This window comes from Rhinoderma darwinii, chromosome 4, assembly GCF_050947455.1.
Source record: "Rhinoderma darwinii isolate aRhiDar2 chromosome 4, aRhiDar2.hap1, whole genome shotgun sequence".
NCBI classification, from domain to species: domain Eukaryota; kingdom Metazoa; phylum Chordata; class Amphibia; order Anura; family Rhinodermatidae; genus Rhinoderma; species Rhinoderma darwinii.
Genome location: NC_134690.1, coordinates 174,414,174 through 174,427,908, shown reverse-complemented (window position 1 = coordinate 174,427,908; position 13,735 = coordinate 174,414,174). Strand labels below are relative to the sequence as shown.

At 41.7% G+C, this 13,735-nt stretch overlaps 1 protein-coding gene across 1 annotated transcript in view; it reads left to right on the top strand.

Moving 5' to 3' along the window:
* EPHB3 (EPH receptor B3) overlaps positions 1-13,735 on the top strand; it is a 41,717-nt gene that overhangs the window by 23,134 nt on the left and 4,848 nt on the right. Inside the window, exons 3-9 of the mRNA XM_075861916.1 lie at positions 63-735; positions 1,029-1,184; positions 4,537-4,866; positions 5,035-5,159; positions 5,511-5,673; positions 7,018-7,123; positions 7,423-7,475. Of these exons, the coding sequence (XP_075718031.1) occupies positions 63-735; positions 1,029-1,184; positions 4,537-4,866; positions 5,035-5,159; positions 5,511-5,673; positions 7,018-7,123; positions 7,423-7,475 (1,606 nt within the window). The remainder of the gene's footprint in view (positions 1-62; positions 736-1,028; positions 1,185-4,536; positions 4,867-5,034; positions 5,160-5,510; positions 5,674-7,017; positions 7,124-7,422; positions 7,476-13,735) is intronic.

Below are 13,735 nucleotides of genomic sequence, written 5' to 3'. Positions count from 1 at the left end.
TATTTCAAGATCCGCAAGGCAAAATCTATTTTCTAGATTTTAATTTCACTTTTCTTTCATAGTGGGAGGAAGTAAGTGGCTACGACGACGCATCAAATCCAATTCGGACTTATCAAGTGTGTAACGTGCAGATGTTAAATCAAAATAACTGGCTACGGACACAATTCATCCATCGACAGGACGTCCAGCGTGTCTATGTCGAGCTGAAGTTCACTGTGCGAGATTGTAACAGCCTTCCAAACATTCCAGGATCCTGCAAAGAGACCTTTAATTTATTTTACTACGAGTCCGACACCGACTCTGCCTCTGAGAATAGTCCCTCCTGGATGGAAACTCCATACATTAAGGTGGACACCATTGCACCTGACGAGAGCTTCTCACGCCGTGACTCTGGCCGTGTCAACACTAAAGTACGGAGCTTTGGGCCTCTGTCACGTGCTGGTTTTTATCTGGCTTTTCAAGACTTGGGTGCCTGTGTTTCTTTAATTTCAGTTCGTGTTTTCTACAAGAAGTGCCCACAGACAATAGCAGGATTTGCTAGTTTTCCCGAAACCTTGACCGGTTCTGAGCCCACCTCATTGGTTATTGCCCCCGGTGCTTGTGTGCCTAACGCCCTGGAAGTTTCTGTCCCACTAAAGCTTTATTGCAATGGAGATGGCGAGTGGATGGTACCGGTTGGTTCCTGTACATGTGCAGCAGGATATGAAGCGGCTGAAAAGGAGACGCAGTGCCTAGGTAATCTGTCTGACCATGAATTTCTGTGAGATATAAGACAACTCTATACGTGGTTCATTCCATTCTTTTGCAAAATAATAGGAAAGATCTAGTAAATGTTATCATTTTACATTGGGGCCCGTTCACATCACCGTTGCCCTTCTGTTTAGGGGTTCCGTCTGAGGTTTCCGTCAGGTTAACCCCTCAACGGAAAAGCAAACGGAAACAGCGGAAAGGAACGGTGATGTGAACACTGCCTTAGCACTTTCCACAATTATAGTTACTAGTTTCTAACATCTTATTTTATTTACCAGCCTGCAGCCGTGGCACATACAAGTCAAGACAGGGCGAAGGCCCCTGCATTCCATGCCCTTCTAATAGCCGAGCCAATTCTGCTGCGGCCACTATCTGTTCTTGCCAGATGGGTTATTACAGAACTGATGGCGAGTTCGCAGAAAAACCATGCACATGTAAGTGAACAAGAAACTGAGGAAGATTTGAGTAGAACAAGTGTGAAAATTAGGGGAGATAGGGGTATAACTTTGACCTAGGAAGTGGCCTATTTTGATTCTTTGGCAACTGTATACAGCTAATCTTAAACTGAAAAGATTATCATTATTATGTCTGTGTTTGTTACGAAGGTTGGTTCCAACTTCTGGAAACTGGTTATTACAGGTATAAGAAATTTAATATCATAAAAATATCAGATAAATTCTCCAGTCTGGACCATCTTTATTTGTTGCCTTGTTATCAGTCGTAGGCGGAATATACTGCATATAATCTGCAATAATGTTACTACCAAGATTATTACACATCTGCTATGTAGTTCTTAATCTATTTTGTTTTGGTGTGCCTTAATGGGGTTGTCGTGGGTTAAAAGATCATGACCAGGAAGAAATTAAAAAAAAAAAAAATGCCACATCTGTCCACAGGTTGCGTATGGTTTTGCAGTTTGCCCAATTCATTTCAATAGAGACCGAAAGGCAATACTAGACAACCCATGTACAAGTGTAGTGCTCTTTCTGCAAGAAGCATCAGTGTGAGGTGGTTTTGGGCTTTTTTTTTTTTTTTTTTCCAGCGCTGATTTCAATGCAGTTTTTGTGTCAAAATCGGTGCCAAAAAACTGTGTTCACTGACCCTTATTGTAAACAAAAAACCCTTCCAAAATCACAGATGTCAGACATTGCTGATTTAAAAAAAAATAAAAAATAGGGCTTGGGATTCACGTCGCTGTTTAAATGGATTTTTTTTGCCACGAATCTCAGCAAAATACGCATTTAAACCGCAAGTGAAATCCCAGCCTTAGGGGGGATTCACACGAGCGTGTATTCGGTCCGTGCGGGCCGCGTGGTTTTCACGCGGCACGCATGGACCAATACAAGTCTATGGGGCAGTACAGACAGTCCGTGCTTTTTGCGCAGCGTTTGTCTGCTGCGCAAAAAGCGCGACAGGTTCAATAACTCTGCGTATTTCGCGCATCACGCACCCATTGAAGTCAATGGGTGCGTGAAAACCACGCAGGTTGCACGGAAGCACTTCCCTGCGAACCGACTGAAACAGCACCAGCTGTCAAAAGGATGAATGTAAACAGAAAAGCACCACGTGCTTTTCTGTTTCCGAACATCCAAACGGAGTGTCTTTGCCATGAGCGAAGCCGGACAAGCGAACCGAACTTCACCGGGTTCGGCCGAACTCGTTTTGACCGAACCCGGCAAAAAAATTATCGGTACGCTACGTCAGGAGATAGTCACTGTCCATGGTGCTGAAAGAGTTAAACTGTTTCAGCACCATGGACAGTGACTTCCGATCCCAATATACATGAACCTGTAGAAAAAAAAAAGAAGTTCTGACTTACCGATAACTCCCGGCGTCTTCCTCCAGTCTGACCTCCCGGGATGACAATTCAGTCCAAGTGACAGCTCCAGCCAAGCACAGGCTGCAGCGGTCACATGGACTGGCGCGTCATCCAGGGAGGTGGGGCCCGATGTCGAGAGGCGCGTCACCAAGGACGCGTCACCAAGGCAACGGCCGGGAAGTTCTCGGTAAGTACGAACTTTTTCTTTTTTTTTCAACAGGTTTTTCGATATTGTGTTCGGCATTCACTGTCGAGGATGCTGAAAGAGCTAGCTCTTTCAGCACCTTGGACAGTGACGGGCGTCGACTAGCCTCATCTCTATGATGGCGGCTGCGCGAAAATCACGCAGCCGCGCATCAGACACGGATGACACACACAGCTGTCAAATGGTTTTTGCGCGCGCAAAAACGCAACGTTCGTCTGTATCTGCCCTTACCCTAATGCATTTGAAATCCTAGCTTAACGCCATGCAGCTTGTTTTATATATCCAGAAAATGAGCCTGTCCACTAATAATTGATTTACTGGGATGGTGAAGGCTTTAGAATCCCAGTCTTTGACGTTCTAAATAAATATAGTTGGAGATGTATTAACCCGTTAGTGACCGCCAATACGCCTTTTCGCGGCGGCCACTAATGGGCTTTATTCTGATGCAATAGCCTTTTCACGGCGCTGCATCAGAATAAATAAACTGAGCAAGGAGCCGTTAATTTTCCCTGCTCTCCGCTACCAGATAAAATCACCGAGTGTCTGTGTCTCCTATGGCAGCTGGGGGCCTAATAAAGGCCCCCGGGTCTGCCTGTAGTGAATGCCTGCTAGGTCATGCCAGAGGCATGGCCTAGCAGATGCCTGTCCGTTTTAAACGGACAGGCAGTAATGCACTGCAATACAAAAGTATTGCAGTGTATTATAAAAGAGACTAGTAAAAAAGTTTAATAAAGTTAATTTAAAAAAAAAAATGAAAAACCCACTTTTTCCCCTTACAAAATGCTTTACTATTAAAAAAACAAAATAATGCAAAAAAAGTTACACTTAATTGGTATTGCCGCGTCCGTAACGACCCCGACTATAAAGCTATTACATTATTTAACCCGCATGGTGAATGCCGTAAAAATCAAATAAAAAAACAATTCAAGAATTGCTGTTTTCTGTGAATTCTGCCTTACAAAAAATGTGATAAAAGTGATCAAAAAGTCGCTTCTACTCCAAAATGGTACCAATAAAAACTACAAGTTGTCCCGCAAAACAAAAGCCCTGATACAGCTGCATCGGCAAAAAAAAAAAAAAAGTTATGGCTCTTCAAATATGGAGACACAAAAACAAATCGTTTTGAAAAAAAAGTGTTTTTACTGTGTAAAAGTAGTAAAACATACAAAAACTATACAAAATTGTTTCAATCGTAGCAACCCGCTGAATAAATTTATTGTGTTCTTTATACCACACGGTAAACGGCATAGATTGAGGAGGCAAAAAAGAGTGGCAAAATTTCAGGTTTTTTTCTCCCCCCCCCCCCTCCAAAGAAAAACGTTAATAAAATCTATGAACCCCAAAATGGTGCTATTAAAAAAAAAAAAAGTTCTAGCTCTTGGAATGCGATAATGGAAAAATGTAACCAATAGCTTGGTCATTAAGGTTTAAAATAGGCTGATCACTAAGGGGTTAAAACTGGTGCAAAAAATGTAGCGTAGTTGTCTATATCAACCAATCACATTCCACCTTTAGTTTTTCGGAGACCCTTTGGGAAAGAGCAGTAACATGATTGGTTGCTTTGAGTAACCACTCCAGTTTTCCTTCATACCAGTTTTGATAACTCTTCCCCATAGTGTTCAGACAGAGAGAGCTCTTATTTTTTTGTATGCATAAATTGATCTCTGTAAATGTAAATCTGGATGAGATTTCTATGTAAAGAATAGGGTATGTGAAATGAATTCGGATGAGCTCCTCACCTATGTTTTCTTCTCGCTTCTAGCTGTGCCTTCAGCACCACAACATGTGTTTTCCAATGTCAATGAGACATCTGTTGTCCTGGAGTGGGGAGAACCTGCAAATTTAGGTGGCCGAGAAGATATATCTTATAATGTGATTTGTAAAAAGTGCTCAGTACGGGTGTGCTCTCGTTGTGATGATAACGTTCAGTTTTGGCCACGCCAACTTGGGGTTCTCCAGCGACATGTCTCCGTCAGTCATCTCCAGGCTCACACAAAATACAGTTTTGAAATACAAGCGGTAAATGGAGTGTCAAGCAAGAACCCCCACCCTCCAAATTATTACTCTGTGAATATCACAACCAACCAAGCTGGTAAGTGTGCATTTTACGTATTTCCAAGTGGTGTGAAGCAGAATAGTCAGTGTATTAGAATAACCGGGTGATGGGAACTGGTGATGAACTGATGGGGTGTGCACGTAAATTATATAGGAAAGGTAAAGAAAGAGAATTAGTGAAACTAACTGTACACTTTCCCTCCAGCCCCTTCAGCGGTTTCTAATGTAAAATCTGATGGCAGCTCCGGAAATTCTCTTATGTTGACCTGGGCTCCTCCCAAAAGTCCCAATGGCATCATTTTGGATTATGAGATAAGGTATTATGCCAAGGTGAGTACCCGGACAACTCCTCCAGCTCTTTTTAATTCTAGATTTTTATGCTAAAATAAAATATACAGTAACATGTTCTACTAGCATTATTACGCTACGTTTTATATGGTGCCAACATCCACCCATATTTTATGGAATACAAAATGACAGACAATGGAGACGATTTTTACCAACGTCCACCACAATAAATGAGGCACAAAGATCAGTTTCCCTATCCCCAGTGGAGCCCAACGCTGAATGTGTCCAGTGCACGCACTGCGGCCATCTTCATAGGAAGCTCGTTTAATACAGTATGTTATTGTACAGTACACTTTACTGTTCCTTACACTTTCTTTTTTTTATTATCGTCAGGGTCACAGTGGTGCCGGAAACACGGTGACCAGTCAGCGCACAGATGTGCGTATGGAGGGCTTGTTTCCGGACAGTGTATATGTGGTACAAGTTCGTGCTCGTACAGTAGCTGGATATGGCGCATACAGCGATCCAGGGGAGTTCCGTACAGTAGCTGTGGATGGTGCGTAAATCCCCATTCTTAAATCTTTTCTTATCAATTTCTTCATTCTCATTAATGAATCCTCCCTAACCCCAATAACAATCTCCTTGAGCCATAGATTTACCCCCACTCCTTGTCTTGAGTTGTTTTCTTATGTCTCGCTACTAACTACACGAATGCTACCAATGTTTGTTACCATTTATTCACTTTTCCTCCCTTTTTTAAATCTACTATTACACGCTCACTTGTCAACATCTTCTCCATCTTGAAGTTTTGTTTTCTAGCTGGCAAATACCATGTTTACTATGCAGGTACGCCTGGAGAGTACCCGGGGCATGTACTTGTCAGCATGTTATGCTTATGGCAACATTTAGGCTGCTGCCAGTTGTAACAAGCCACGGGAAAGTCACATTTGACAGGTTACTATGCATGCTCCCCCAAGCATACTAATCCGTATGACCGTGCCTATCAACAAGTCGAGAAAAGACAACACAAATCTAAAGAATATGCCCATACATACTTTTTATATTGGAGGAAAATGTATAAAGTTCATTTTACAATCTGGTCATTCGCTAGATTTATCCATGTCAAGTCTAGTAGATTATAGCTGAGAATGTTGACCCACATTTACTAAGACTGGCATATCGTTGGCAATTTGCATCACATTTTTTTTTTTTTAAAGGCGCACATATCTTCATAAATTTTGCCCATTTTCCTGATGTCAGAAAATAAAATATTCTCCTGCTATGAGCAAGCATAGATTTGTGCCCAAATGTGCGCTGTTTTCACCACTTTTTTTTTTTTCTTTTTTTAAAGTGGTTGTCCAGGATTAGAAAAACATGGCTTCCTAATTTTTTCAAAAACAGCACTACACCTGTCCATGGCTTGCGTTTAGTGTTGCAGATTAGCTCCATTGAAGATGCCTGAGTAGCAATACCACATACAACCTGTGGATAGGGTTGGCGCCGTGTTTTTTTTATTTTTTATAAAGAATGTAGCCATGTTTGCCTAAATCTAGACCATTTTATTACTACAGAGACATTGAGACCACAAACACTTTTCTTGTCCCTTTCCAAAATTGGCGAACATTGATAAAAAGTCGCTTGTGAAAGTTTTTAACTTGTTCTGCTGCCTTTATCTGCATAATAAATGCGGGCCATCACACTTCTCTGCCATTGTTTAGATGATATTTGTCTCTTGCCCCAAATCTACTCCCCACCACTGTTTCTCCTATCCTTTGCATTTCCTTTACCCTCCCTTTTAATTAGTCCTCACTCCGATTCTACACATGTCCTTGTGATATTCCTGTACCCACTGATCCCTCACTTCCCCTCCTCCTTTTTTCCTTCCATGTTTTCCCCACAGGGGATCGGAGCAGTCTACAGGAGCAGCTCCCGATGGTTGTTGGCTCTGTGACCGCTGGGCTCATTTTTATTATTGCAGTGGTCGTTATTGTAATTGTTTGTTGCAGGTGAGTTGTGTGCTGGGGTACAAAGCTGGTGGGCTTGAAATATATGTTAAGTAGGTGTGGCAGAACTAATGGGTTAGGTCTTGTTCACATGTTCGTGTTTTTGGTCTACATTCCTCTCCTTCGTTCTATTAAGATCAAATTGATCCTGTTTTTGGCCAAAAAAAAAATAATAATAATCTTGGGACTTAAACGTGTATAAACGAGCCCATAGGTTACAACATTTGTTATGAGGGTGGTTAGCGTAAAGAATTTTGACTGACCATTTAATTGTTTTTTTTTGTTTTTTTTTTTTTTACAAGAAAACAGAGGAATGACCCCGAATCTGAGTACACAGAGAAACTGCAGCAATACAGTGAGTATGGTTTAGAGTTGGCTTAGATTACTGATGGTCCACGATGGTTCCTCAGTGATGATCTTCTCCTTTTGTATTGCCTGTGGCTTTTCTATTTCCATTTTCTCAGCGTGGATGCCTCATTGTTGTACAAGATGATGATTTTTTTTTTCCCTTGTGCCCTCTTATTAACCTGTGATTTTATATAATCTCCCTCCTGTTTGTGCCCTTTATGAGCCTCCGTTTTTCGGACTTGATCTAACATCTGATGACCTTTCTTCTGGTAGTTACAGCTGACTTGCTTGTTCTGGGTGGCTGCACATTATGTCTCTCCTCAATATGCATTGCTTAGTAATTTGTAATTAATGTCCTGCGGTGTCCAGCGCTAATTGGCGGTTGTTAACACCATTTCTCGCTGGCTGGATTTCTCCGTGCTGGTTGAAAATGTAATCGGTCTTTTTTTTTTTTCTTTAATATTTGTGCGTTTTGAAGAACATACAAGTCCCCTTGCATCCCTTTTTTACTATTAATGGGTTCACACGGGGTATTTTGCAGGAGGAACATCTGCCTCAAAATTCAGTTTGGAAGTTTGAGGCAGATATTCCTCTCCCTGCACGCAGATTTTCGCGCCGTTTTTCGTCCGCGGCCATTGAGCGCCGCGGGCATAAAACAGCGCGAAATACGCTTTCTCTGCCTCCCATTGAAGTCAATGGGAGGTCAGAGGTGGAAGCGCCTGAAGATAGGGCATGTCGCTTTTTCCCGCAAGGCAGTTTTACTGCTCGCGGGAAAAAGACGCCGACGCCTCCCATTGAAATCAATGGGAGGCGTTTTCGGGCCGTTTTTGCCGAGTTTTGCGACGCGGTTTCCGCGTCCAAAAACTCGGCAAAATACTACGTGTGAACATAGCCTTAACGGCATTATGATCTATGACGCTAGGAGTTCCTGCCTCTCCGCGGAACTACTGTCCTGTACTGAAAACATATTTTCAGTACGTGACAGTTTTCCGGCTGCGAGGCAGCGACTTCTAGCGTCATAGATAACGATGACGTTAAGAGCCCAGCTCCCTGCAGTGTGCTCAGTCCGGGAAATGCGGCCGACCATGCTTGGAATAGTATTTACATTTGTTATGCAGGACAAACTGTCACCTGTTGACAATTTCACGGAAATTTAGAAAATGACCTGCAGTAAAGCCTAATAATCCATTAGAGGAAAAATAATCTTTGTGATGCATTTTTGATTTACTAGTTGCTCTTTTTATTGGGTATTTATTTGTTAGGGTTAGTGGTCTGTTAAATAGTGTGAACGTTCTGTGTGGTTGCGATCTTCAAGGGATGCCCACCCCTCATTAGATTAATTAGAAGTTGTGAATAGCAAATGGTAGTAATTTGGTCCTTGTTAAATTACACAAGTTCTTCTGACCTATTGTCCTTACATACCACTCCTCCCCTTGAATGGTTACTCCCTCCCTACTCTGTAAGATCCACACCTATTGTATTGTGTATGGTCTTTGCTTATTAGGGGTTATAAATCATGCTTCCTCCCCGCCTGCATTATTTATGGGTTACCAGCCACATTGCTTGTCTTTTTATCCTACTTGGTGTTTAACATGAAGCCCCAATTAACTACTAGACGCTCTATATGCATGTCTGATACTTGCGTGACAACACATTTAGTGTTTTGTCGGTGTCCTAACGAACCACACACATTTTATTTTGGTATATGCTTTGTATAGACCTATGGTACTCTCTAAACAACATAATAATAATTTGAGTCTGATCTTAATCACACTTAACCCTTTCATGGCCAAGGGTCATTGATGCCCCTGTGTCCAGGTTAAATTTAAGCGATGATATATTTGCAATCGCTTTGAATATCACAACTACTTTTACTTTGCTTTTTACGAGACTTGAGGCTTTTGTTTTCTAGATAAGTTTAATTAATTCCATGTTTTTAAAGAGACCCTGTCACCACATTATAAGTGCCCTATCTCCTACATAAGGAGATGGGCGCTATAATGTAGGTGACAGTAATGCTTTTTATTTAAAAAAACGATCTGTTTTCACCACTTTATTAGCGATTTTAGATTTATACTGATGAGTTGCTTAATGCCCAAGTGAGCGTGTTTTACTTTAGACCAAGTGGGTGTTGTACAGAGGAGTGTATGAGGCTGACCAATCAGCGTCATGCACTCCTCTCCATTCATTTAGTCAGAGCATATGGATCCTTTTAGATCACTATGTTCTGTCTTATACTAACACATTAACAATACTGAAGTGTTTAGACAGTGAATAGACATTCCACGGGATGTCTATTCACAATCTCTGCACTTCGTTACTCTGTCTGTGGTAGTTACAGCAGAGGACGCGTAGTCTCGCAAGATTACGCGGTAGATGACAGGTTACAACGAGATCACGCTTCCTCTGCTGTAATTACCATATGCTTATGTAGGAGATAGGGCACTTATAATGTGATGACAGAGCCTCTAATTGCTATGAGCAGACAAATCACTAAAAATGTGGAACAAAAACAAGTTTTTTTTTAAATTAATATATTTATAGTGTGTGTGTGTGTATATATATATATGTGTATATATATATATATATATATATATATATACTACATACGTACGTGTGTGTATATACGCTGTACAGCCCTGGTAACAATTGGCTTTCTCTCTGTCACCCTGGATCGCTCTGAGGGGAGAGTGAAGAGGGCTATATTCACACGGCATGAAAAAAAAAAAAAGGCAGTTGACAACGGATCAACTGTCAGTTTTTCGTGGCTGTTTTGCATCCCTGTCTCAATTTGAATCCATTTCCCAGTAGCCTGACCGTTTCTAACCGCCATTTGCCATCTGTTTTTCATGGCCGTTAATAAAATGGATGAATTTTCATTTGGGTTTTTTTTGTCCCGGCCCCCTGAAACACTGCAGTGCCTTTCGTAGATAGTGCCGCAATAACCCTGTAGATAGCGCCATAGTGCCGCAATACCCCTGTAAGTAGCGCCATAGTGCCGCAATACCCCTGTAGGTAGCGCCATAGTGCCGCAATACCCCTGTAGGAAACGCCACCTAAGCTCCCTCTAGGAGCGGCATCTCCGGTCAAATCGCTCTGGCTGGTGATTTCTCTCCTAGAGGGAGCCCCTGTCGTGTCTGTCCATATATGGACAGTGACATCAGGGGCTCCACCTGGAGCAGAATCCCCAGCCAGAGAAATCTGACCTGAGATTCCACACCTAGAGGGAGCTTAGGTGGCAATACCTACATGGGGTTTGTGCTATCTACAGGGGGGGGGTATATATTCCGGGCTCTTAAAGCCCCAGCAGACATGAGTGCAGTGCTGCTTACAATGAAGCAGCACTACACTCATCAAACCCTGTTCCAGGCTGCCAACGTTTATATACGTGACAACTGCACGGGGCATCGTCGGTTGGAACTTATATAGCCGTATGGCTGTCGTGAAGGAGTTAATAAATGTACCCATAGATATTAGATGGTTGTCGCCTAATACAGCCAAATTGACACCATTTTATATGTATGATTTAGTTTAAAGAGGCTCTGTCACCAGATTTTGCAACCCCTATCTGCTATTGCAGCAGATAGGCGCTGCAATGTAGATTACAGTAACGTTTTTATTTTTAAAAAACGAGCATTTTTGGCCAAGTTATGACCATTTTTGTAATTATGCAAATGAGGCTTGCAAAAGTCCAAGTGGGTGTGTTTAAAAGTACAAGTCCAAGTGGGTGTGTATTATGTGCGTACATCGGGGCGTTTTTAATACTTTTACTAGCTGGGCGCTGTGAAGAGAAGTAACATCCTCTTCTCTTCAGAACGCCCAGCTTGTGACAGTGCAGATCTGTGACGTCACTCACAGGTCCTGCATCGTGACGGCCACATCGGCAGCAGAGGCTACAGTTGATTCTGCAGCAGCATCAGCGTTTGCAGGTAAGATCGACTTACCTGCAAACGCTGATGCTGCTGCAGAATCATCTGTAGCCTCTGGTGCCGATGTGGCCGTCACGATGCAGGACCTGTGAGTGACGTCACAGATCTGCACTGTCACAAGCTGGGCGTTCTGAAGAGAAGAGGATGTTACTTCTCATCAGAGCGCCCAGCTAGTGAAAGTATTAAAAACGCCCCGATGTACGCACATAATACACGCCCACTTGGACTTGTACTTTTAAACACACCCACTTGGACTTTTGCAAGCCTCATTTGCATAACTACAAAAATGGTCATAACTTGGCCAAAAATGCTCGTTTTTTTTAAATAAAAACGTTACTGTAATCTACATTGCAGCGCCTATCTGTTGCAATAGCAGATAGGGGTTGCAAAATCTGGTGACAGAGCCTCTTTAATGAATGTGGCTGCAGATTACACCCTCAAGATACTGGTGTGGGAATGGTCACACATGTCGTATTTGCCTCATATTTCCGCGTGAACATAAACTGAGGAGAAATTTACTATTTAATCCAATGAGAAAAATATTCTGCAACGCAAGAAGTTGAGAAATCTGTCCTGAGTTGCGGTATATTTTTACAGTGGGATTAAAGAGGCTCTGTCACCAGATTATAAATGCCCCATCTCCTACATAATCTGATTGGCGCTGTAATGTAGATAACAGCAGTGGTTTTTATTTTGAAAAACGATCATTTTTGAGCAAGTTATGAGCTAGTTTAGATTTATGCTAATGAGTTTCTCAATTGACAACTGGGCGTGTTTTTACTTTTTACCAATTGGGTGTTGTACAGAGGAGTGTATGAGGCCGACCAATCAGTGACTAATCAGTGTCCTGCACTTCTCATTGTCCCAGCCCAGCATGATCCACAGCACAGTGAGATTGTGCAGTGAAAGAAGTAAACACGCCCAGTTGCTAAAAACACAATACACGCCCAGTTGGAAATAAGAGAAAACACGCCCAGTTGTCCATTAGAAAGGCTCATTTGCATAAATATAAAATGGCTCCTAACTTGGCCAAAAATTATATTTTTTCAACAAAAAAAAAACGTTACTCTTATCTACATTGCAGCGCCGATCACATGCAATAGGAGATAGGGATTTGATAATCTGGTGACAGAGCCTCTTTAAATAGTAAAGTTTAATACGAGGCAAATACCCTTACTCTTTGAGCACTGGTTTTGACCTATTTCCAATTTAATAGCTTATTCATAAATCAAACTGTATTTTCTGTGTACCAGACAGGAAAACAGTGAATTTAATCATTCTTAATCAAGTGCTTACACTAAGGTTGGCTATGATGCCAATGGGGAGAAATTTATCAACTATTCTATGGCAGTTTTCTGGCGTAGAAAAGTTGCAAATGCATCAAAACTCGCAATTCTGTAAAAAAAAAAAGTGATCTTTGTTGCATTTACGCCGTCCACTAAACTTTTCCGAAAAGTGGGCAAAGCGTAGAGAAATGAGCGAGGCCTGCCACAGCCCGACAATTTTGCTGTAGTTTATGTCAGAAACTGGTTGTAATTTCCCTTTCAGGCGCATGGACAGCCAGGGATGCGCCTTATTTAATAAGAGGCGTCTTCTGTGGATAATATGTGGCGTTCTCCTCTTATTAAATTAGCTACATCTTACTCCAACTATCTTTTTATATTAAGACTGGCATATAAAACACCAGTCCGAATATACCTTCCCTCGTTGTGGGTCTACTTACAATTGAATTGATTTAGCGCACGTGTCGGAAAACAAGGAATATAAGATGACTGCAGAATTCAAACACTTAACAGATGGGAAGCCATTTTGCACTTGCATAGCACACTTTTTTATTTTCCTCTTCTGCTGACCCTTCTTTATCGGTTTGTGCCATAAGTATACCTACTATGTAATGCACAGAATATTGTCCATACGTATCTTGCTCCGAATTCCTCAAAATCCTAAATAATTTGCTCTTCACACAACTCTTGGGCAAATTTATGAAGACTGGCATTTCATACGCCAGTCTTAAGAGGAAACTATGTGAAGTAAGGTGTGACAAACTTAAGAGACGTGTGCCTCTTAATAAATTTGGCGCATCTTTGGCTATCTTTGCGACAAGGAGTGAAATCAACGTCTGGCATAGAGCTCCACTATGTTTTACTACGGTTTGTCGTAAATTAAAGTAAACCTGTTTTAAAATGAATTTTAAGAAAAACGGCAAGAGTGGTGGAAACTGTTCAAAAGTCACAAACTGGCGTAGAAAAATTTGCTAAATTCTGCCCTATGACTTTCAAACAAGGTTTTCGTAAGTTTTGTCTTTTTCTATGGATGATTTGGTAGATTTAACTGCCTC